At 36.8% G+C, this 24,255-nt stretch overlaps 1 protein-coding gene across 4 annotated transcripts in view; it reads left to right on the top strand.

The window, feature by feature from the left end:
* The window catches only part of LOC126977505 (protein gustavus), a 142,602-nt gene that overhangs the window by 82,349 nt on the left and 35,998 nt on the right, over positions 1-24,255 (top strand). The window contains exon 1 of one of the 4 annotated variants that reach the window (XM_050826354.1): positions 20,261-20,428. The exons of the other annotated variants lie outside the window; for them this stretch is intronic. Within the exon in view, the coding sequence (XP_050682311.1) occupies positions 20,382-20,428 (47 nt within the window). The 5' untranslated portion in view covers positions 20,261-20,381. Of the gene's footprint in view, positions 1-20,260; positions 20,429-24,255 lie in introns of those variants that run through there. 4 annotated transcript variants of the gene reach the window in all.

Raw genomic sequence — 24,255 nt, 5'->3', positions numbered from 1 at the left:
TTACACGCGTTTATATCTTTTACAAGTGTTTTATTTAAATGGTCGAGTTTTAATGATAAATAGTAGTCTGGCCATAAATATTGTAACACCTTGGTCATAGAGATATATAGCATAGATTCGTTGTTAAAGAGATTAAAGGCCTGCATTTTAGCAGAAGGTAGTTATTACAAATTGAATTTTTAGTAATTATTGCTGAGAATACAACATCTGTGGTACTAATAAACGCGAAGTTATTCCAAATTTAAACGTTTCTGTCTTTAACTTACCTTTGCCTCTACAGGATTACATGACAGGGAAAAGACATTTTAAACTTGGAGACAAGAGATAAGACAAAATTATAAGTTTTATTAAGATTAAATTACCTCATTAAAAATTCATTTCTATTTGTAACAAGAATATGTATGAGATATCAAATAATGTGGCTGAAATATTATATTACTAGGCAACTAAGAATCAGGGCATCAATACATGGCTGTAATTCAAATTCAATCTTAATATATATAAATTACGTGACACGTTGTTTGTCCGCGATGGACTCCTAAACTAATGAATGGATTATAATGGGGATTAGTTCATGGAGTGCAGTTTAGTCTTAACTTGAGAGACAGGCAACTTTTTATTTTGATTTGGGACCCATACTTATTTTTATTTCCAATATTTGTTTTCCATATTTTCTATGAGAGAATTTAGTGACGCACGATTTGACAGTTCTGCTGTGAAACAGTTTCCTTATAACAACAAGAAGCATACGTTACGAAATAATTCTTGATGTTTTGAAATATTATTGGCAAATTCCTATAAAACAGTTTTTTTTTTTATTATCTACAGAACAACGTCTGTCGGCTCAGCTAGTAATAATATAAATTAAAATTATCGTATTGTCGTTGGACCTTGCTAGTTGTGTGTTTTGAAATTAATCGCACGTCTTGAAGTTGCCCAAATATGACGCTAATTCTGTTACACAGATAAATATTATGATAAATATTTTACCAGTGGGAGGCTCCCTTGCACAGGATGCCGGCTAGATTATGGGTACCACAACGGCGCCTGTTTCTGCCGTGAAGCAGTAATATGTAAACATTACTGTGTTTCGGTCTGAAGGGCGCCGTAGCTAGTAAAATTACTGGGCAAATGAGACTTAACATCTTATGTCTCAAGGTGACGAGCGCAATTGTGGTGCCGTTCAAAATTTTTGGGGTTTTTCAAGAATCCTGAGCGGCATTGCATTGTTATGGGCAGGGCGTATCCATTACCATCAGCTGAACGTCCTGCTCGTCTCGTCCCTTATTATCATAAAAAAAAATATATACATATAGAAGATGAAAGTAAAACAAAATTTTGTTGGAAATATTTAAAGAAATCGATGCAGCTGTTTAGGAAGACAATAAATACAAACACACACAATGTAATATAATAATAATATAAGCCTTTATTCAGATAGTATCATTTACATATATACTTACAAACTATCCTTAACTAAGTATCTATCACTATCTGGTTGTCTATTGACAAAGGCCTCTTCCAACTTCTTCCATTTTTTTCTATCTTTAGCTAACCTATACCATGTCTTGCCTGCTATCGTCTGACCATCTCCTGTATTGTCCCCCCGGTTTCCTTTTTAAGTTTCTGGGATACCAGTCTGTGATACATTTGCTCCATTTGTCTAAACCCCGAAGGGTGTGTCCCGTCCAGCGCCATTTAAATGTTCTTATAGCATTAATGACATTAGTGATTTTTTTTTCTGTCTTAAGACTGTGTTTCGAACTTTATGTGTTTTATTAATATTCAGCATACTCCTCTCCATGGCTCTTTGGCAAGTCTCTAGTCTTTTAATCTGTCTTTGCGTAGGCGACCAAGTCTGACAACCGTATGTCAATACAGGTCAATAAAATACAATTAATAATTTACAAATATTTGCTGGAGAAATGTTTCAAAACGTATAATCAATTAGCTGTTTTGCTGTATAGCCAGCTGGCAACCAAATCTCAACATTCTAGGTAGACTCGATGTGGCTTAGGTTTTTGTTTTTTTTTATGACGAGACGATCAGGGCGTTTAGCTGATGGTAATAGATACGCCCTGCCAATTACAATGCACTGCAGCTCAGGGTTCTTGAGAGACCGAAAAATTGTTAACGACAGTACAATTGCGCTCTTCACCTTGAGACATAAGATGTTAAGTGTCATTTGCTCAGTAATTTCACTAGCTACGACGCCCTTCAGACCGAAACACAGTTATGCTTACACATTTACTGTTTCACGGTAGAAAAAGGCGCCGTTGTGGTACCCCTAATCAATGTAGCCTCCCACAGGTAAAAATATTTTGATAAAATAAATGATTGAGCGAGTATTAGAACGGGCGGTATATCGGGAATAAATGTTTGAGTTGCAATTTTTTTATTTTATTAATACTTAAAACTAATTTTCATGTGCGCTTGTATTGAATTTGTGCGATCGTAAATAGCTTAAAATGTTTGTTAAATCTATAGTATATATAAAAATGAATTGCTTTTCGTTAGTCTCGCTAAAACTCGAGAACGGTTGGACCGATTTGGTTTAATTTGGTCTTGAATTATTCTTGGAAGTCCAGAGAAGGTTTAAAAGGTGAATAATTATGAAAATGCTCGGAATTTAATAAAAACAACAATTTTGTTTTTCCTTTGATGTGTCCCACGTCGTTCAGAAATGAAATTGAATGAATAATTTAAAACAAAAACTTAGGTCTTTTATTGAGGCAGTACGAAGTCTGCCGGGTCAAGCTAGTACTATATAAATACAGGTACAGGTATTATGATTACAGTTTTCCCTTCGACATATTAATGGCGATAAATTTTAAAACAATAATAATTTTTCACCAAGTCACAAAGGACGCTGTAGTAGAGTGCCCTAGATAGTTCCGTACATTTTATGAATTAGGCCCATAAAGTCTCATCTCTGTCGGTTTATACAAGATTTATGCGATTTAATTATTCATGGCGTATGGCTTCTTCAGAGTAGCGGCCATTTTCGGATTAAACTTCTGATTTAGCATCCCTTTATAACATTCATTTTACTTCACGTATAATGTAAGTATGTTATATACTTAGAAATAAGAATTGTAGACTAATGACAAATTTCCAGATAACTATTTTTCGAATTGTTCTATACATAATTGAAAACTAGCTCTCGTCCGTGACTTCGTCTGTATTTACCATTGTAACGATATTAGTTGATGTTCCATTGCTGTCACATGCATAAATACAAAATAATCATATATCTCTCATCGTTAACGGCCGTTTTCAATAACCTCTCTATCCTTAGTTTAACTTACTAGAGGTAAGACAAATCTGTCCTTTAAAACTTACTTACATTTCAATAACCTATCGACATAAAGCATTGGACTATAACTACACTGGACATAACTATGAATAGATAAGACCTTGTCATTAAACGGTGACAGCAATGTATCCGTAACTAGAGATACGTTATTGAACACGGCCGTAAGACAGCGTTCGTAAAAAACGTTTTTATTCGACTGTTTTTCAAATTTCAAATATTTTTATTCAAAACAGATTCAAAATCAGTTATTCAGCGTCAAAAACTACATTTACTTACCAAATCCGACTACCACTAATAAATCGTCATTTTTCTGATTAATAGGTTCCTATATAGCCTATATGACTCTTACAATAATGTGTCTTTAAATTGGTAAAAGAATTTTCAAAATTGGTTCAGTAGATCCATAGATCTACCCCCTACAAAAAATATTAGGATATATATAAACTTTCTTATTGTTAGCAATACTCAGAAAGAACTCTACGTACTCAATATTTCTATTTATTCTACAAAAAGTGGATTCGCACTATTTATTGCATCTGTTTAAACGAACTCGTAGGGTACGGAAGAGAAAGCTTATTTTATAGAGAAAAATTTAACCTTATTACTATGGTGAAATGCTCAGAGAACAAACCGCAATAACTATAGGAACGTACCATTTTTAACCGCCTACATAGAAGGGGAAAGTTATCAAAATTTGAAAACTGGCGATGGAAAATCTGCTAAAAAATAGCGTTTGGCTTTTCAACAAAAAACAAACATTTGCATCATTGACGTACTACTACTACTAAACTACTAATAAACATTACGGCCCTACAAATAAACATGGTATAAAGTTATAACTAAGCATAGACCAAGAATATGCAAAATGTTTACAAATAGACAATTTATTTACAAGGCAGCTTGTCATTCGGAAAACTTCAGAATTGTCATTGTATTGACAGTGTTGTCAACGATATTGTAAACATTTTGCATATTCTTGGTTTATGCTTAGTTATAACTTTATACCAAGTTTATTTGAAAGGCCGCTAGACTTCCAATCGCCTATTATACGTCGTCAAAAAATGTCCGAGCGGCATTCTATATTACTTCTACATGAACCCATATACAGATAACATTCAAATTAACACCTTATTTCGTGGCAGTAATAATAACTCTATTGTATAAAACTCTGCCTGACAGACGCTTAGGCAAGTTTCGCTATAGACAATTTTCGTGCGTAATTGTGAGTCTTTTTGTTTATTGTACGCCGTACATAAAGTGTCGTTTCGAGATGTGAAAGAAAGAAAGAATTTTTTTTATTTTGAAACGTTTAAGTAAGTAGTTTTGTACAAAGACATAACATAAAAAATAAATATAAACTTAAGATTGATAAACAAGCAAAATACAAAAAGACTGAAACATTTCTATTATTTATATACGATTCAAAAAAATGGTCCCAACTCAGCATGTTGCTGGTTTGAAAACCAACGCTGGTCTTCCGTTGGGCTATTTTGTGACGTCACGAAAAATATTTTGATATAAAATAAAAGCAAAACTTTTTAGTGGTAGGAAACTAAAAGTAACGTGACGTTAAGACACATTAGTATCCTAGCCGCATTTGTGCTTACTGGAGTTATAAGAATACAAGAAATGTGTTGGCTGGCTTTCAAAAAATTGTTCTGTTATTTTTTTTTATTTTTTTTTTGTTATTTATCAAAAACAACAAATAAAAGGTGGCTCATATCTATACTAGTTAATCGTTCGAATCTATTTAAAATTTCCAATGTTTCAAGCAATTATGTTTGAGTTAAATAATACTTTATAATTGTTGGGTGTTTGGAAAAATACAAAGACATTTACTTGGCCAAGATTGGAACTGGTTTCTTGATAATAAATTATTGATTGTTTCAATATTTCCACGATTTGTGGCAACTTGTTAAAGGGAATACTTAGAATGACTTTAATTACTTAATAATGTATGGGTTTTTCTATTCATGAAAGACGAGAGATTCATTCCAGCGCATACGAGTTTCCCCGCCAATGTATTTCTACCGTTTCAATAAAGAGTAATTTAAATTTTTAGTTTTTAAAAGACTGTATTTATCCTGGTGTGTAAAATTTCATATTAATTCTAGTGTGTAGCCGCAGTTGGTAAATGAAATACTATTAAATTATAAGATATTATTATTGCGTTAATTCATTCACTCACACACCCTTTTTTCCCAAAGTGACACAGTCAATTATAATGCCTCGCTGACTTTTATAAATGGTAGACGTCCACGCAAGATATATTTAAGATCCGCAAGAATTTCTTCTGTACTATCTCCACCTGATGATTCCATTTAGAAGTGACATATTCCAGCTGCGACCGCACAAGTGTTCGATAAACACACATACACGTGAATCTTTGTCAATAAGTGTATGTGAGAATGTGAATTAAAGTCTAAAGTGCGACATATTTTGTCACATATAGGAATGTTGGACAGATATTTGACACATATAATATGCACATGTGATCTTAAACGTTAGTAGAGACACGTGTAAGAAAGAAAAAGTATTGAGATAAAAATTTAAAGTATAAAACAGAAATGTCAGTGAGAGCTATTCATATGTCATGTATAAACAGTAAGTTTTATGGGATTGAAAAGGCAACATCTTTAAGTAAAGGTTATCAACGTCTCGTCATTTATGTAACGAAAGGCTCATATATTCACAAGAGCGGAATATTTTGGAACTACAAGTGAAGCCACGTAAATCGGATTGCATGTTCAAAACAAGCAGCTTCGTTAGAGCCGGCTCTGGCCAAATCCTGTCGAGCTGGCTTAAAAGCTCTAACACAAATCATTATTGGTTTCCTGTATATTGCTAAAAATTGCCCAAGAAATTTTCGCTTGCCATCATACTATGTCACAAGATATATGCTTAGATACATAATAATTATAAAGCTGCAATTTCCGTGGATTTTTAGGAAAGACTGGGTGGCGATTAAATATTTAAAAAAAAAACATGCACACGACAGAAATGGAAACTTCATCACGGTGAGGAAAATAATATTCATAGAGCACCTTATATAATTGTGTACAGATACTGTAGTCAATTTTATTGTGACATGTTCCTTCCAATCAAGCCGACTTAGTAGGACGAGCGTGACGGCTCAGTATTTTTTAATACCCACAAAATGAAGATATGAGTACGTCTTCGAACAAAACGGAGAAGACCGAGTCAGCTTTGCGCACTAAGGGTTCCATTTGATGAAATAAACCATAGGTAATTTATGCGTCTAGATAGAGCCTTTTGCTGTCAGGCAACGCCTCACAACAGGCCAGGTTTATTATTGTAGTGTGCATGAAACCTACGTTATACACTCGCGATACGTTAGTTATTTTGTTTGAGTTTGCGTGCGTTACTGAAAATAGGGCTAACTGTTCGCCGCTATAGTTTCGACGTGTTCGCAGCTGTCACAATAATGTCACAGCCGTCTATATAGACGAATAAATTATTTAACGATAAAAATAACTAATAAAAGCAATAGTAGGTACCAACTATATATAACGTCTACTACATAAAAATAAACAGTTTAGGTGCCAGTTGGACTCGTACACGAAGGGCTGCGTACCATTTTGCAACATTAGCACTGTGTAGATTTGTAAAATATTTTATTTGTAAGGCGGCCATTTTTTTAACTGCCAGCTTGGTTTTAATAATGGCGGCAATAGTAATAGACACTATCATAATGTAATCTTTATAACTAATGCTATACACATAAGTATAAGTCAAAGTTCGCTGACAGACGTATGGACGGACGGATTGGTGACAAAATATCGCCCATGTCAGCCTATGTCCTAATTAGCGTTGTATTTTACCTGGCATGCATACAAGTCGCACGTACCTGTTGTATTGTTCTTGCCTCAATATTTGGGTATTGTTGCCCGGCCTCATTCGTGCCTCCTTGCCTCTTCCACGCTCGCTCACAATGCCCAATGTCGGCGACACACTTACGACATTCTCAAGTCTTTTGTGTTCGCAATGAATTTACATTTCTTTCTTATTTGTGTCGCCTTGGATAAGGATATATATGTCTTATCTCACCTTTGTACGTCTCTGAAAATTTCACACTTATAACTTTATAGTTCCTGCATACCTAGTTACTTACTTAATAATGAAACCTTTGTGTATATTATTATTGTGTACAGTAAGATTGATAAAAAACATGTGGCTGAGGAAAAAGTTTTACTAAGTATAATGTCTTTTTTTTTTAATGTAAATAAGGGACGAGACGAGCAGGACGTTCAGCTGATGGTAATTGATACGCGCTACCCATTACAATGCAGTGCCGCTCAGGATTCTTGAAGAACCCAAAAATTCTGAGTGGCACTACAATTGCGCTCGTCACCTTGAGACATAAGATGTTTAGCCTCATTTGCCCAGTGATTTCACTAGCTACGGCGCCCTTCAGACCGAGACACAGTAATGTTTGCACATTACTGCTTCACGACAGAAATAGGCGCCGTTATGGTTCCCATAGTCTAATTCGCTTCCTGTGCAAAGGAGCCTCCCACTGGTAAATAAATGTGCATGAAATAAAACTGATTATTGCTACACTTTTATCAGTTCGTATTTGACCTCATGAAATGCAAAGCTGCTCGTATGGTCAGGACAACAATTCTCTATGAATGGCTCGATCGCTCACGGTTTCGTAGAGCCGTCGCGGTCTCGTCATAGTGGCATTAAATGTCTTCTACCGCATTTAACACACATGGAGTTTCAGAGATATGTCTAACCTTCATCCCTACCGCCAAATTCCCCCATCGAGAGCACCTGGATGACTTTTCCCCAAAGTGTGACTTTCAAGGACCGTTGCTTCACGTACAAACAACTGAAGAATGAACTCTCAACTTTCCAGGACATAGCACGTACTTCCAAATAGGCCAGGAACGCTCCTGTGATTTCTCTGTTGTTGCAAGAGACTGGCGGTGATTTCTGATCATCATGTTATTAGTCCTACTCTGTTAAAGAAATATCAAAATCTCTCAATCTCAATCTCAATTAACCTGAATATAATAATATGATGTTATAGTAATGTTTTACTCCTTTTTTACAGTTATTTTAGCTGTAATGATATACTTTCTTTATAGACGATTTGTTATTTTAAAGTGATATTCCTCAGTTGAGGCTGCGGGACTCGAACCCGTGCCTTCTGGTTACGTCCCAGCGCTCTACCAACTAAGTCGTCCGACGCCTATATTTTTTACAGATTTGTACTAATAGGCAATATTATGTTATGTTGGTTTTTCTAGTTATAAATTAATTTTATAGTAAAACTTCGTTGAATTTAAACAACATCGTAAAATTTTAATATTTCGTAATTTAGATCATATTATGTGTTTGGCTTAGACAACTTATACGACTAGGATAAAGCCTCTTGCTGTGAGGCAACGCATGACGACAGGCCAGTTTTATTACTAGTATGCATGACAAGCTACGTCTTACACTCGCGATACGTATATTTACATACACTTTGTTTAAGTGTGCGTGCGCTTCTAAAAATAGAGATTAACTGATCGAAAGAAAAGCACGGAATTATTTTGTAAGTAATACGAGATTTCTGGTCTATCGTATAGTAGCTAAAAGCATTCTTAATTAAATTAAAAAATAAAATATTGATAAAGATAAGACCTTTTGTATCCGGTTAACATTGCGTTAATTTCCAGAGTCGTATTTGCAATTGTTATGATTGCCTGGTAGTGCGAAGAGTAACGATATGTGTAACTATTAAAAGCCAGCCCGGAATATGTGAGAATTTTAATTTCAGCGAATCTTTTTAGTACCGCTCACATTTAATAATCAAAGGAACACTGCTCTCAAATGTTATAGAGCCTTTTATCTGTGTGGAATTTCGTGAGCGGGTTTTCATTTCGTTGGAAAGCGCAATTTTCCCCTTTCAGTATATCTATCCGTTCCCACTAGCTGTTATCCTGCTCTTTGCCGCAACACCCATAATGGCGGTTTTGCGTGTATAGCTTATGTCATTATTCACTATGCTCTGCCCACGATCTCGTATGCGTAGAGTTCAGTTAATCCGTTAATTCATCTCATTTAATGGAATAAATATATCTTCACTATATCTTAATACAAGTCTTTTTCAACCTTGATCTACCCAATACTGAGTAAAGGTCTCTTCCATTTTAGACCATTTTGTGCGATTCTGAGTTTTCCGCATCCGGTCCTTTCCAGCCGCTCGCACCAAATCGTCCTTCCATCTTGCTAGCTGTCTACCAACATTCCTGAACCCCTTTCGTGGTCTCCACTCCAACAACTTTTTGCCCCATCTTCCATCGGACCTACGACAAATATGGCCCGCCCACTTTCAATTCCTTGAGGCTATTTTTAGAGGTTTTTGCTATGTCAGTTAGTCCTGTTCTCTTGCGGATTTCGGTGTTCCGGACGTGATCACATTGAGAAACCCCAACATCGCTCTTTCCATAGCCCTTTGGGAGACTTGTAGTCGGTGGGCGAGCTGCCGAGTCAGCGTCCAAGTCTCGGCTCCATAAACATTACGGGTAAGACGCACTGTTCGAATGTGCGGCGCTTGAGGTTTAAAGGCACTCGTTTGTCCCTGAACACTTCGGAAAGTTTGGTGAAACCCCCATCCCAACTTCATTCAAGTACAAATATTTTAATTCCAAATAGGATTTAAAGTCACTTATTGAACGTCAAAAACTACCATCCCTTTGAAATAGTATGCCTCAGACGTAACCTCAGAACCTAGCAGGCTTTGTTTTCTTAATTTTGGTACAATATAATATTATGTAGTATGTATAGTACAATTTACAATTAAATAGCCAAACAAGTTATTAAATACGGCCTGCGACATATTTCATCTACATTCAGGTTCAGTCGTTTTAGTGTTTGGGTAGGAAACCAATCCTTAGATCCAAAAACGCTAAATAGATAATTAGGCGCGAAATAGGAGTTACAACCATCCTAATTTTGACAGCTACAGTTAACCACTACCCGCAAGTGACGAACATATGCTTCTTTCTTGGTTATAGTTATAATCACACCATCTTAAATTGTGTTTCATTTTCATTCTCAAGTGGTAGTGTGTTGCGCAAAATACTTTTTCCGTTTTTTGTGAGTGTATATATTTTAATAGGTTCGCGAATCATTGCTTACAATATAATTGGGGTGTTGACATTTCCAATTATTCAGCGCTTACGTTTTCTGGTCGATGAGCGTCGATCTTGTCTTAAATTTCGACACCTGGTGAAAGCTACAGATTGAAGCCACAACATGTTACATACACCTCAATCCTCACATTTGTAAACAGCGGATCGTTGGTATAATATGTCAATGACATCACAAAAACCCAGAAATAATTAGCTATGCTCTCAGACGGTATCGATCGCGCAACCCGTTGATCGATAGGCAGAATATGCGACTACACACGGGCCTGTTAAATTTGTCAAGCTTATTATTAGAAGCTGATAATAACCTTGTAAATTCTTAATGAACTTGTGAAAAGTTTGTGTAATATTCGCGGAAACCCTTGATAGACAGACAGTTGTTTGGTGTAAATTATCGACAGCAATATGTTACGTGTGTAAATGTTTTATAGGAATAGTAAAAGTGCCAGCTGATATTGGTAATTAGAGATTTTTTACACGCTTTTTATTAGCTTCACCTGTGTGTATGTTTGTTTGTACCTGAATTATTTGGGCGGGATTTTGACCCACTTTAAACAGCCAGATTTCGTTCGAACTTCGTAAATTTATCGCGGACCGATGTCAGTACATTAACTTGATAAAATTATTCCATTTTTCAATTCGCGAAATAAGTTCTTTGCTAATTCATATAATTATTCATCTCTCGTATATAAGGCAGTAATTGATGTTAATTTTAAATATGAAAAAAAAAAACAGATTTTAAGTTTTGTTTTCAATAAAAAGTACTATTTATTCCGTTCTATGACTTCGCGTGCCAAATGCTTTGCTGAACTATAATAAATTGCTACAAAGTCATCCCCTACTCTCGGAATAATGAAATATCATATAATATGTTCATAACAGTGACAGTATTAACTAAGGCATCACAAAACGACCCAAGGTGGTTGTCTTGCGATACAATTACGGTAACATTGCGCCGGTCACCCTTAGACTTTAAGATAAGAGTTTCTCTTTTTCCCGTAACACGGTTACCCACATCCTTTTTTTGTATGGAAAAGGAGGACAAACGAGCGTACGGGTCACCTGCTGTATCATTAAGATCACCAGAGGAATCACAGGAGCGTTGTGGGCCTTTAAGGAAGGTGTACGCGCTTTTTTTGAAGGTACCCATGTCGTATCGTCCCGGAAACACCGCACAAGGAAGCTCATTCCACAGCTTAGTAGTACGTGGAAGAAAGCTCCTTGAAAACCGCACTGTGGAGGACCGCCACACATCCAGATGGTGGGGATGATATCCTAATTTGTGGCGTGTCGTGCGAAGGTGGAATTCGGCGGGAGGAATCAGGTGAAACAGCTCTTCGGAACACTCTTCGTGAGCTTTTTTAGTGCGTTAGAATGTGGGCCGGCTTGAAGTATTGCCGTGCTATATTAATGACGCCCAGCTTCTTCGAGGCCAATTTGGCTTTGCCTCCTAGATGGCCACGGAATTGGCAATCGCTCGAGATTTCGAGACCCAGTATTCCGATACTAGGCGAGAAGGGAAGTGTTGTCGAAGAGTGGTGATACGACAAATGGAGTTGAGTGTGTGTCTGAGATGAGATGAGTATCTCTATCCTTCGAATAGAAACACAGTACACCGATAGTTTATGAGAAATAGAGATGGCGGCAGTACCTACCTACAGCACCGGTCGATGCAGGGTTCGACCGATAATAACAGTTCTTATAATTATGTTGTTTTGATATTTTAGATTTCACGGAACTTCGATAACTATTATAACTAGTTCTTTTTGCTGACGTAGGTATTATCGTTAACGACAGCTAAATATAACATTCACGGCGTAATACTAATTATTTTCGTAGCCATTGGGAAAACGTGTTTTATGCAAAAAAAACATTTATGTATCCATCTATCCGCCAGCGTACAGGTATTTCATATATTCTATTTCATATGATGCAAACATATGACGCACAAGCTAACTTCTATTGAGAAGCAAACTGAAAATTATATAAAACATTTATAAATTGTTTCACCTGCTTCCTGCCGTGTTCCACCTTCGCACGTCTTCGACACGCATATCACTCCCACCATCATCCATGACTGGATGTCTGGCGTCCTTTTACTTTCTTCCACATACCAAATGAGCTTAGATTATTTTTACGCCTAGATGGTAAATAGATGCTTGCCTGCCTGATGATGCTTGCCCCTTGCTGTAGGACAGCGCATTACAACAGGCTAGGTTTATTACTTCAGTGTGCATGACAAGCTACGTCTCACACACTCGCGCGTTACACTCGCGATTCGTTCGTCACTTTGTTTTTGTGTACGTGCGTTGCTGAAAATAGAGGCTAACAGTTCCCCGCTATTTCTTTCGACGTGTTTAAAGCTGTCACAGTCTATCTAGACGTATAATTACTAATTTAAGGAAATGAGCTTCCTTGTGCGATGTTTGCAGGACGTTACAACATCTGTACCTTCAAAAGCGCGCGCATACTTTTCTAAAAGCCCCGCAAGGCTCCTGTGAACCTCCTCTGGTGGTAATCAGTTAATATTAGGTGACCCGTACACTACACCCGTACACGATTTTAAATACATAGTCGACGTATAAATTCGGAACAATAAGTAAGTAACATACAATATTAGACACAAATATTTCCATCTACTTTATCACAAATTTGTCCCATTTAATAGATTTTAAACGAAGCTAAGTAACATTTAATATCACTAATGTCACCCACTAATTGGCTTCGCGATTAAACTCTGAAGATATATGTCCCTCACTTAACCGTAGCTCCAAATGCAAGTTTAAATCTGAACTTACTTAGCATTTAAAATGAACGAAGATTGAACGGATACAGGGTTTATATTCTTTGATTAAAATCCTTTGACAATTGCAAATGGTTCCGACAACGATTGTGACATTTAATTGATGCAATGTTATGGTCTTTCGAAGCGTTTTCTTATGTTTATTAACTACAAACGGGCGCCGGCGTAGATTTCGGCATATTATTTCAATTAATTTAACCATAAATCCAGTGCTCCGAAGAGCTATTCTTCGGGAGACGTGATTCCTTTCGCAGTATTCCACCTTTGCACGACACGCCACAATTTAGCATATCATCCCCACCATCTGGACTTGTGGTCATTCAAGGAACTTTCTTCCTCGTACTACAAAGCTGTGGAATGAGCTTCCTTGTGCGGTGTTTCCGGGACAATACGACATGGGTACCTTCAAAAAAAAAGCGTACACTTTCCTTAAAGAAGGACAACTGTGATTCCTGAGAATGTTTTTATCATGAAAATATGGGACGAAACGAGCAGGATGTTCAGCTGATGGTAATTGATACGCCCTGCCAATGCAGTGCCGCTCAAGATTCTTGAAAAACCCAATAATTCGAGCGGCACTACTGTTCCGTTCGTCACCTTGATGTTAAGTCTCATTTGCCCAGTAATTTTACTAGCTACAGCGTCCATCAGACCAAAACAATAATGTTTACACATTATTACTTCACGGCAGAAATAGGCGCCGTTGTGATACCCATAATCTAGCCGGCATCGTCTGCCAAGGAGTCTCCCACTGGTAAATGTGGACGGAGGTGATCACTTAACACCAGGTGACCCGTACGCTCGTTTGTCCTCGTTTTCCATAAAAAAAAGAGTTTGACTCAGGCATTACTCCGCACTAGTAAAATAAGGAGAACTATTAATAAAACTACTTTCCTTGTTGAAAAAGTAATATATCTATACAATATACCTATATTTGCCATCAATATTATTTAGGCGCCAGATAGAGGTTTTATTTTCACATTTCCGTTTCTGTCATATTTGTGTTGCCCAGTTGTGGCATCACTGCGAAAGAATTTTCCGAGGTGTAGTATGAACAATAAATATCCGGAAGACCGAGCCTTGCTCGGATTTTTAAGAATGTACAAAGAATACCAATACTTAGGTACACTTTAGTTTAGATTATCTGTGACTTACACACACACACACACACAATTAGAAATATCTACAACATCTCTAACAAATACTAACAAAGTCAATGTATTGAAGCGAATGCAAATTCGTAAGACTCAGTGGGGTATTGAGATCGGACAATGGGCCGTCCGTATGTTTGTCTGCGAGTTTATTATAGGTATCTCGTAAACTTGCCATTAAATATTTGAAATACTATTGCCGTTGTACCAACAAGTTATAAAAACTAAGATCCAAATTTAGAAATTTGAAATGAAACGAAACATTTTTTCAAAATTTTTAAATACCAACCCTGGGATAATGTTGCACTACGCTGGCTTGTCAAATAAAGTTGAGCTTTAATGTGTTCTTGAAGAACATTGCGGTTGTCAAAGAAAGGCGTTACAAAATTAAAAGATGTCGATGTTAGAAAATTTATTGAAGTAGGCGTTACTTTGCGGAAATCCATAATTATACAAATGATTTAAGTTTTCTTTAGTGTTAATTCCGCCGATATTTATTTTAAAAACAATTCGAAACGTGTTTCGCCTCTACGCTACTACTGGAGTGCCAGTCTCGTGCCAGATTTTGGCGAGACAACACGTCCTGAGGATGCCTCGTGTGGAGACGAAACACGTGTCGAATTGTTTAAAAACAAATATTGGCGGAATTAAGACTACAGAAAACTAAAATCATTTGTATGTCGATGTTATGAAATTGAGTAACGCGCTTAAGGTGTTTTTTTAAAAATCAAAAATGGTCAGTGTTGTTGTGGTAAATTATCTTCTTTGATTATGTAAGGATTAAATATATATTTCAAGAATTACGCTGGAATGTAAAGCTTTAGTGATTGATATTATAAATACACTAGGTGACCCGACAGACGCCGATCCCTATTATTATTATAAATGTGAATGTAAATTTGTTTGTTACGCTTTCACGCCGGAGCTATTTGAACTGATTTTGATGAAATTTGGTAGAGCGATAGACTAGAGCCTAGAGACTTGAGAAAGGACATAGGCTACATTTTATCCTGGATAAATACATGGTTCCCGCGGGTTTGTGAAAAACTGAAATTCACGTCGATAAGCTATAAAGTTATACCAATAGTAGGTTTAGTTTGTCATCGCAATCTTCCTCGAAATAAGATTCATGTAATATGTTGGGAACGGGAGCGAAAATGGGAACCGCAACTGGAGTAGGACGTGAGATAATGTTCAATTCCAAACTTGCTTATTATTTTTAAACACCCCTTATCTACGACGACGCGACGGACAAAGTCGCGGGCATCAGCTAATAGAGAATAAATGTTGAAGTATTCGGTAATAATGTAGTCTAAAAGGCATAAAAAGGCATTTATTTTCTCAAAATTGATTCCTTTAGAATTCTTTTTGATGTCATTTCTTATACTACTAGATACTACTACCGCTTCGGAAACAAATGGCGCTCTGAGAGAGAAGAAGCGGCGCAAGAAACTCTCCCAGCATTCTTTTTTTTGCGCTCTTTTCAATAAAAATATACAATATTGTACAGTCATTTCTATCGCTATAAAATAATCACAATCTAGTCCCAGGCTGTCCGATCATTTAGATATTCAGCAGTGGAGTAATAGGATTTACGACAGAGCCATTTATTTATAAAACATTTAAATTTATTCATAGATAATGCCTGAACAGTGGCTGGGACTTTATTGTAAAAGTGTATACATTTACCCTTAAAGCTATTATGTATCTTATGAAGCCGACTAGAATTAGTTACAAGCAATCACTATTAAGAGCAAAAAGGTGACGATTTTTGTGAACATCGGAAGGCCATCGGAAACAGTCCCTAATACCACTTATAAATATGTACTATGTTCGCTTTTTTATACGTTTACATTTGACAGTAAACAAAAATATAAATTGTCAATATTTTGTAGAATTTTATTTCCTTCGGTGACACAGTATAAACATTAGTCTAACGGTTTTTTTTATTTGAACCGCTATTTTATATATTGAAGCTAATGAAAACACTTCTAAGACTTCCGTTTTACTAGAGAACTAGCTGACCCGGCAAACGTTGTTTTGCCATATAAAGTATAATTCACGCGATAGTTTTATAAGTAATAAAATATTGCCTATATTATAGCCTGTACATCATTTTGTTCTATTGTCAATAGTTTTTGCAGCGCACGCAAAAATAGGTTTTCGATTTTACACCTTGTGTTACAAAATAGCAATTTTATTACGGATCCCTAATTTTGAAAAACAAAAAAACTTAGCCTATAGCCTTCCTCGATAAATGGACTACCCAACACTGAAAGAATCATTCAAATCGGACCAGTAGTACCAGAGATAAGCGCGTTCAAACAAACAAACAAACAAACAAACAAACAAACAAACAAACACTGCAGCTTTATAATATTAGTATAGATTTGTTACGCACATGAAGGACCGAGCACAACACAATATATTATTTTTTATAAGACCTATTGAACCTCTTTTTACACTGCCACCACCCATTATTATTAATATTTCACCTTGAAAGGCGCAAGTACTTGTACAGTATTGTTCTGCAAATGCAATCACCATTCTTATAAAGAACGAATATTGTTTTAAAACAAGTTCGTAACAAAGGGATGGCCGTAAAGATCTCTCTCAAGAGTATTAACTCGAAGCGCCTTTACTGAAGTTGTTTACGAACGGTTTGGTGGAGATTTGCTCTTTGAAAATACGATTTCGAGTCTCGCAGGTTTTGTACAATAAAGTAAATTACAAGCGGCAAGCGGAGAGTGGAAAGAAATGATACTTTGGTGGAGGAAAAACAGGAGGGTTCGCCAGAGGGCCGTTGGGAATCCTCATCGTGTCCTATTTATGCCGACTGCCGCCTTCTAAGTGCCGTACAAGCGAAATCTCTAAAAAAGACGGCTAAGGGCGAGTCAGGATTGTGAAAAGAGGAATAAATATTAATTAAATACTAACCCCCTTATTCATAATAGTCTGCTAACTTAAAGCATTGCTAATTCTCACTCTGTCTTCTTCTATTGACCTGAGTCAGAATGAGAAAAAGCACTCCTTAGCGGCTGTTTAAAGTTAGCGGACCATTATGAATAAGGGGGTAAATTGCTAAATTTTGAGATTTTTTTTATAGTAATGACACACTTTTACACAAATTATCTTGCCCCAAACTAGGTATAGCCTGTTATACTATGGGTACAAGACAAGCATATATTTAATACAATATACTTACTTAAACATACATAAATACATATAGACATCCATGACTTGGATTTATCTTAGTGTAAAATTATCATTTTTTTTTTCATATTAGATAGAGGGGGCTATATCGGGTGGAAATTTAAAAAAATCACCAGCCGCCTAATGATATCAGAATTACCAGAATTCATAAAATAGGCACTAGACTTGAATGTCGAGATTATACATTGTGGCGGTGCGAGACAAAAGGTTCTAGTGAAACGCGCGGTCGTGATGCGGGTGAAATTTGATGTAATTTCCGTTGGTGAAAATCGGCTCGTGGTATAATATAATATTATTATAAACCTGAACAACTAATGTACCTAATTAAGTTTAAAAAAATACAAAATAATTTATTACAATATTTTTTCTATAAATACTATTTTTATATCTATAAACAGGATTAATTTACGCATAGAATATTTATTCCTACAATAATTAAGTAGTTGCGGGATGCCTGACAGATGAGAAACATCGAAGCTATTTCATATTGATTAAAAAATACATAAAATTATGAAAATTGTATATTGTATAAATTAATAGCTGACCCGACAGACGCTGTTCTGCCAATAGAGAAAAAAAAATAGGCTTATTCGGGAATAATGTATATAGTCTATGGCCATATTATGGCCTTAGCCATCGGAAATGTGTAAGATCGCATTTCTGGATGATTTTATAACATGTAGTAATAAAATGATATGGATTAATATCTAAGTACCCCGACGACCGAGCCTTGCTCGGATTTTTAAGAATGTACAAAACTTGCACAAACAAAAAACTAATAGGTCACCTGGATTCGAACCGGGGTCTTCTGCTTCCCGGATCACCCAATGTCCCATCTGAGCTATAATAGTCTTGTATATAGTGGCGAAATTTACCTTTGTATTCTACTGTTATTGTAGCTGTTTCTCATTCAAACATGGATAAAACCATTTTTTTTAAATTGAAACCTAGCTAGATCGAATTATCACCCCCGAAATCCCCTGCATACTTAATTTTATGAAAATAGTTGGAGCCGTTTCCGAGATTCAGATTATATATATATATATATATATATATATATATACAAGAATTGCTCGTTTAAAGATATAAGATTAGTGTTAAAAGCTTTCAGTTTACCGCTTTGTAATTACCAACTTTCTATAGTATTAACATGGATATTTCTATTTCTACTCATGTAAGCCTTTCAGTTTTTGACATTTGAGTATTTTTGTTGCGTATATTGTAATTGAAATGATTTGTAAAACAATTAAAATGTAAATCTTAACTTAAAAGAGTGGCAATGACTTTCTTGCTACTTCCTCTCATTAGCTCAACCCTTTACGAAGTAGCGGTAAATTCAATAAGAAACAATATATCTTTTTCTTTGACGTTCATAAGTGTCATATCCGTGACCTACATGAATAAAGTGTTTTTCAATTTGAATTTACACAATTCCATCATATATTTAGTTAGACCTCAAAGGGTTTATTTAGACAGCGTTTTCCTTGAAAACTCCCAGACGGCTTATTTTTTTCCGACTCCTCCAACAAATATCGTTAATGTATACCAAAACTTAACAATTTATATACTAAAACCTTCCTCGAGAACTATGCTATCCATTGGTGAAAACAGCATGAAAATCAGTCCAGTAGTTTTTGAGTTTATCGCGAACAGACAGACGGTGACGGTGGTCTTTGTTTTAAACGTTAGTATGTAGTTATGTCAAATTCAGCATTATATTTTTTGGAGGGTTAAATCAGAGTTTTTACTGACGTTTTGCTGCAGAAGCTAACATTTGAATTATAACAATTATAATTCAGTGCACGTGCTTTAACTCTTAATTATCATTAATGTTAAGTATTTCATTTAAATATGCGTTACTCAACTTACTTAATAAAGATATATTTTTTATTATTTTTAGAGACTTTAACAATTATTTAATATTTTTTATTAGAGTCCCACCTTACATATGTTAGATTTTTGTAGACTGTAGGACGCTTGTAGGAGTATTTGTTAAATATAAACCTGTTTGACGGACGTAAGTTACGCTTATCGCGTTTAGTGTTAACCAACGTGTTTAGTGTTTACATTTCAAATCTCAAACTCAAGGAACTCTGCTATCTCAGTTTAAAGTACATACTCACATTGTACTATGTCAGTGGTGAAAGTCGACCGTGCCTTAACGTGACTCATATTTCAATAAACAATATTTACATGAGAATAAGGACGAAGTTGTAAGTTTAAAAGTTTCTCCGTGACTTTTGCCACTTTCGTATTGCGCTGTGTTGGTGCCCTTGTAAATTTAATTATTATACGCCGTGTGCGATAATTTTGTATTGTATATATTCTTGTTTTAATAGTATTTAATAATGATGATTGTTACGTGTGCGGTAATACCTCAGCAAATTACAATAATCGCAATGCTATCTATTGTCATTGTAAACACGAGAGTTTCAACATGGCTGTTAAATAAGTTAAATAGAGGTATGTTAGTAGGCTCGCACGTCACACGGTCGTGTGCTGCGATGCGCACCTCCGCGGAAGCGCAGGCGGCCAGCGAGCGGGCAGGTAGGTGGTAGGTGGTAGGTCGAGCGGCCGACCGCCGCGTGCGCAGCCGTCAGTGCGCGCGATCGTTCGCCGCCGGTGGTAGTGTCGCTGAGAACTGCGCGCTCGCTCGCGCCTCGCCTGCGAGCATGGTGTAGACGCGACCGTCGACTGTATAGTGTATTGTGTCAGTGATACCATCAACAAACATGTCCTGCGACCGGAGAACAAAGGCTGCGCGATTTCTCGACCTGCGGTGAGTTCGCCGCACCACGCTTCCTCCCAAATCCTTTGTTGAACCCTCGTACGCGACATGTGCCACAACGCAGCTGATATTCAAATCCCTGCAGTGTCTCTGTGGTTTCATCGACATTTCAAAATTACAATCGAACGTTCAACGATTACTGTGTAGACGGTTGAGGAAGCGGATAATAGTGCAATTAACTTGTCGACAAGGATTTTACTTGGAAGTCTAACTCACAATGAGTTTCCAGTTGGTTACGTTTGCATTTCAAGTACAAAGCCATTAGTGCGTGACCTTGACGGGCAAACTTACGAAACAAGCCACCTGACCACATGTAATCTCAATCGACGGCCGTGAATTTCTCTACAAGTCCCTTGGCGTTTTTCATAGTTGTTTGAAAGAAATACACAGTCATTCTTATGAACAATACGCATTATTGGTGTAAGGAAAAGGGGCTCAGGTAGTGGTAGAGATACGAGGTGCCCCCCCGCTTCGCCTCCCGGCCTTGAAAGGCTCTTGACCAGGCCAGTGCCGGCGCTGTCGTACGTATTGCAATCTCCACGTTCCGTTCTGCTGAGGTTATTGACGCCGCGACACTACTGTCCGTTCTCATGGATACATGTAACTACTAGGACTGATATCGGCCAACGGGCCTCTCCTTGAATTTTGTTCTCACAAACGTTTCGTACAGATAATTAACTACAATGCCTATTACGTCAGGGCTAATAGTATTTCCGCCTTCGAAGATTTAGCGGCTAACGATATGAGTCACGCAACTGAGGCTCTATACTTGTGAGGATTGTTGTTAATATTATTGTCGTCACGACGCGGCGACGATGCATTATCCTCATCGGAATTTTTCAATGTTTCTTTCGAATATTCAGCCCAGTCTCCAATTCGTCTTTTTTTCACATTCTCGGCCGGACTATAAATACACCCGTCAGGCGAGAACTGCGTAGGATCGATGCCCAGGCCTAGGTGAAGGCCAATTCTCGTAGTTCCTCGCCCTTTGAAAGCTGCGGACAATTATTTCCCACTACAATTTTCATCCATAATTCCTCACCTACCTACTAACCTACCAGTTATTTAAAACAGTTACTTTATTTATCATCAGCTTGTTTTTGCCGAGAATTTACTTTCTCAGTACGATCCTATCTTTTCGATCGTGGCAAAAATTATCGCGCGATATTTCGTCCCAGCTGAAAATATTATTTTCACTTTCTTATTACTGAATAGAAGTATGTTTTTGTTATTTTAACCTCTTTTGTTTCAACTGAAAGTCTACGGATTTCATTTAGCTATTGTCTAAGTGAATACCAGAAATCACCAAAGGTTTTGTCTAATTTTATAAAATGCGTGTTACTGTGTCGGGTGAAATAATCTAACGCTAAATAAGTGTTTAGTTCTTACGATTTTTGTTAGTTTTTATACATATAAAGAAACGTTTTTATATACAACTTTATGGCAGAAGAGTAGATGTATCACAATAATATTATGATCTAAGGCGTAACGCTGGCAAAACATGTGTGACAGGTTGTTGATTTCCTCATTTTAATTTATATATTAATTACGTGTTACGAATCCCTTTTTAAGAATGATCTCAGGCACGTGGTTTATAGTACGTTTTGGCAAGATGACATGAAGAAGAAATGCACACAGTTCATAACATTGCAACATGTATGAGACATTAATAAAATAAATCAATAGTGCTGCTTTTGAACAATGTCATACAAAAATTATTATAGAGGTCATTTTTGTCTTCTATATATGAACAATAATCTCTTTATTATTAGTAAGTGAGATTGTGTGGGCTAATAAGGGCGTAATTGCCCTCTAAGTTAAAATTAGTTGTAACTTTGATAGGTATCAATAGAATATTTTAAAGATTTAGCTTTTTTGGAGACTTATTTTAAATTATCCTATCATTTATCTGTTTTATATTAGATACCTTTAATAACAATGCCAGTCTGAACTGTCATGTCTGTATACATAAATTGTGAATCACTTCTCTAAATCCAAAATTACGTACATATATTATATGTATATGGAAAATACATTAAAGAGTTTTAACAATACTTTTTCGTGACCCAGTATAGAGATAGCGAACACTCGTGTATACACTGCACAGTGTACACAATTCGATGCCACCATATGGCGAGTGGCGACAGTCGACAGATTCATACATTACAAAGCGAATGAGGCCAGCATATGTTGCCGCTTTCACTCCCCGCATCGCACTCATTGTTACCTTATCCGATGTTTCAGAGCCCAGGCTCCATCGAGAGCTGATCGGTGCCTGTTTACAGCTCTTATTGTGTATTGTGTGCTGTGCTTCCTATGTATAGACGATGTATGCGCTCCCAATGCATGTTATGAATACGTTATATACTTCTCTTGTTCCTCATTAGGGCTTTCGCTGTATTCATGTACAATTATATAACCCGTTTAACTCATACATTTATGTAAAACCGTCTCGTGATTGCGAATATAACAACGGGCTTATCATTTCGTTATAATCGCGTGTCTACTTGTTACTAAAATCTTGAACAATGTCATTGTTTCTTATATATCTTTATATGTACATAATATATTACTTTGATATTAAAAAAAGAGAGTTTAACATCCGTGCATATTGTATACATAGCCTTTGTGTCGCGTGCATAAATTGAACAGTCGATTTTTTTTTTATAATTAGCGTTTATAACAAAGAATGGCGCATGCACGGACACGCGTCTGGTACCGGGGGTGGTTTTAGTTCAGAGCAGCTGGTTACCCCAGGAGTGAGTCACATCCTATCTGAGCCACGGCCGGGGTGCGGGTCATCGACCCCGCGCCCCATCCCCAATACACCACACCATCTATCCTTTGGCTTTTGTGCTACATTTTATTTATAGCTCAAACAGTACCCCACTCTGTCGCCATTTAGCCAAACTATTCGTGTTGTATTTTTGGAGTACTTTTTGGCCTAGTTGTGACTTGTCTCTACTAATCTAAGTTGAATAAAATGTTGTTATGATATTATATTATATCTATATATTGGTATTTGGCACCAGTCGTACAGAATACTATTAAACTCCTTATATTTTTTTAAATTATATTATGGTTTTCAACAACACTAATACAATTTTATGATTTGAGGCTGTCTGTAGACATCATCATTAACATTTTTCAAATTAAAGTAAATGTCCCTTAACAGTGTTGTACTCAAACTTAAGTTGTAGGATAGTCATACTTTAAGTATATTAAATAACTTTTAAACTCTACCAAGACAGAAATAACGGTTCATAATGTTTGTAAAACTGTTCCGCTGCGTTTTAGAAGCGATCGATCCGCCTCGACTTACACCGAAAAGCCCAAAATCTAGTAAGAGTTTCGAAAGTGTTTTATTGCCGTCCGCTGATTGAGCAAAGGGCCTGCCGTGCTCGCTGGCTTTGTAGCACGCTGCAGCCGATTGGTCGGGTCGGGTGCATCTAACATCCGCACTTACCGGTTTCCAACTCAGACGTATTGCATCGTCGACCTCCACAAACAAAATAAATGAAACAATCGTTAGCGGTTGAGCCCTTTTTTTCGTCTTTCCTTCTCTCTACACCGCACCGACTTGTCTCTCCCCCTCCCCCCACCCTCCGGTCTTCCCGCCGTCCCCGCATCTCAGACGTTCCTGCTTTGTTCCGCTCTCGTTAGGCTGGGTGCACATTATAATGTCGACGAAAGAGAAAGGTTGAGCATAACAAGACAAGTGACAGAGAAGGGAGATCTTTGGTTGGCTTTTCTTCGCCGATGTATTTTATATGTTAAAGAAGAAGGCCTATGGACGGGAATCGGACCGATTCACCGCT

This window comes from Leptidea sinapis, chromosome 45 (assembly GCF_905404315.1).
Source record: "Leptidea sinapis chromosome 45, ilLepSina1.1, whole genome shotgun sequence".
NCBI lineage: Eukaryota > Metazoa > Arthropoda > Insecta > Lepidoptera > Pieridae > Leptidea > Leptidea sinapis.
This window is presented reverse-complemented; position numbering and strand designations above follow the sequence as displayed.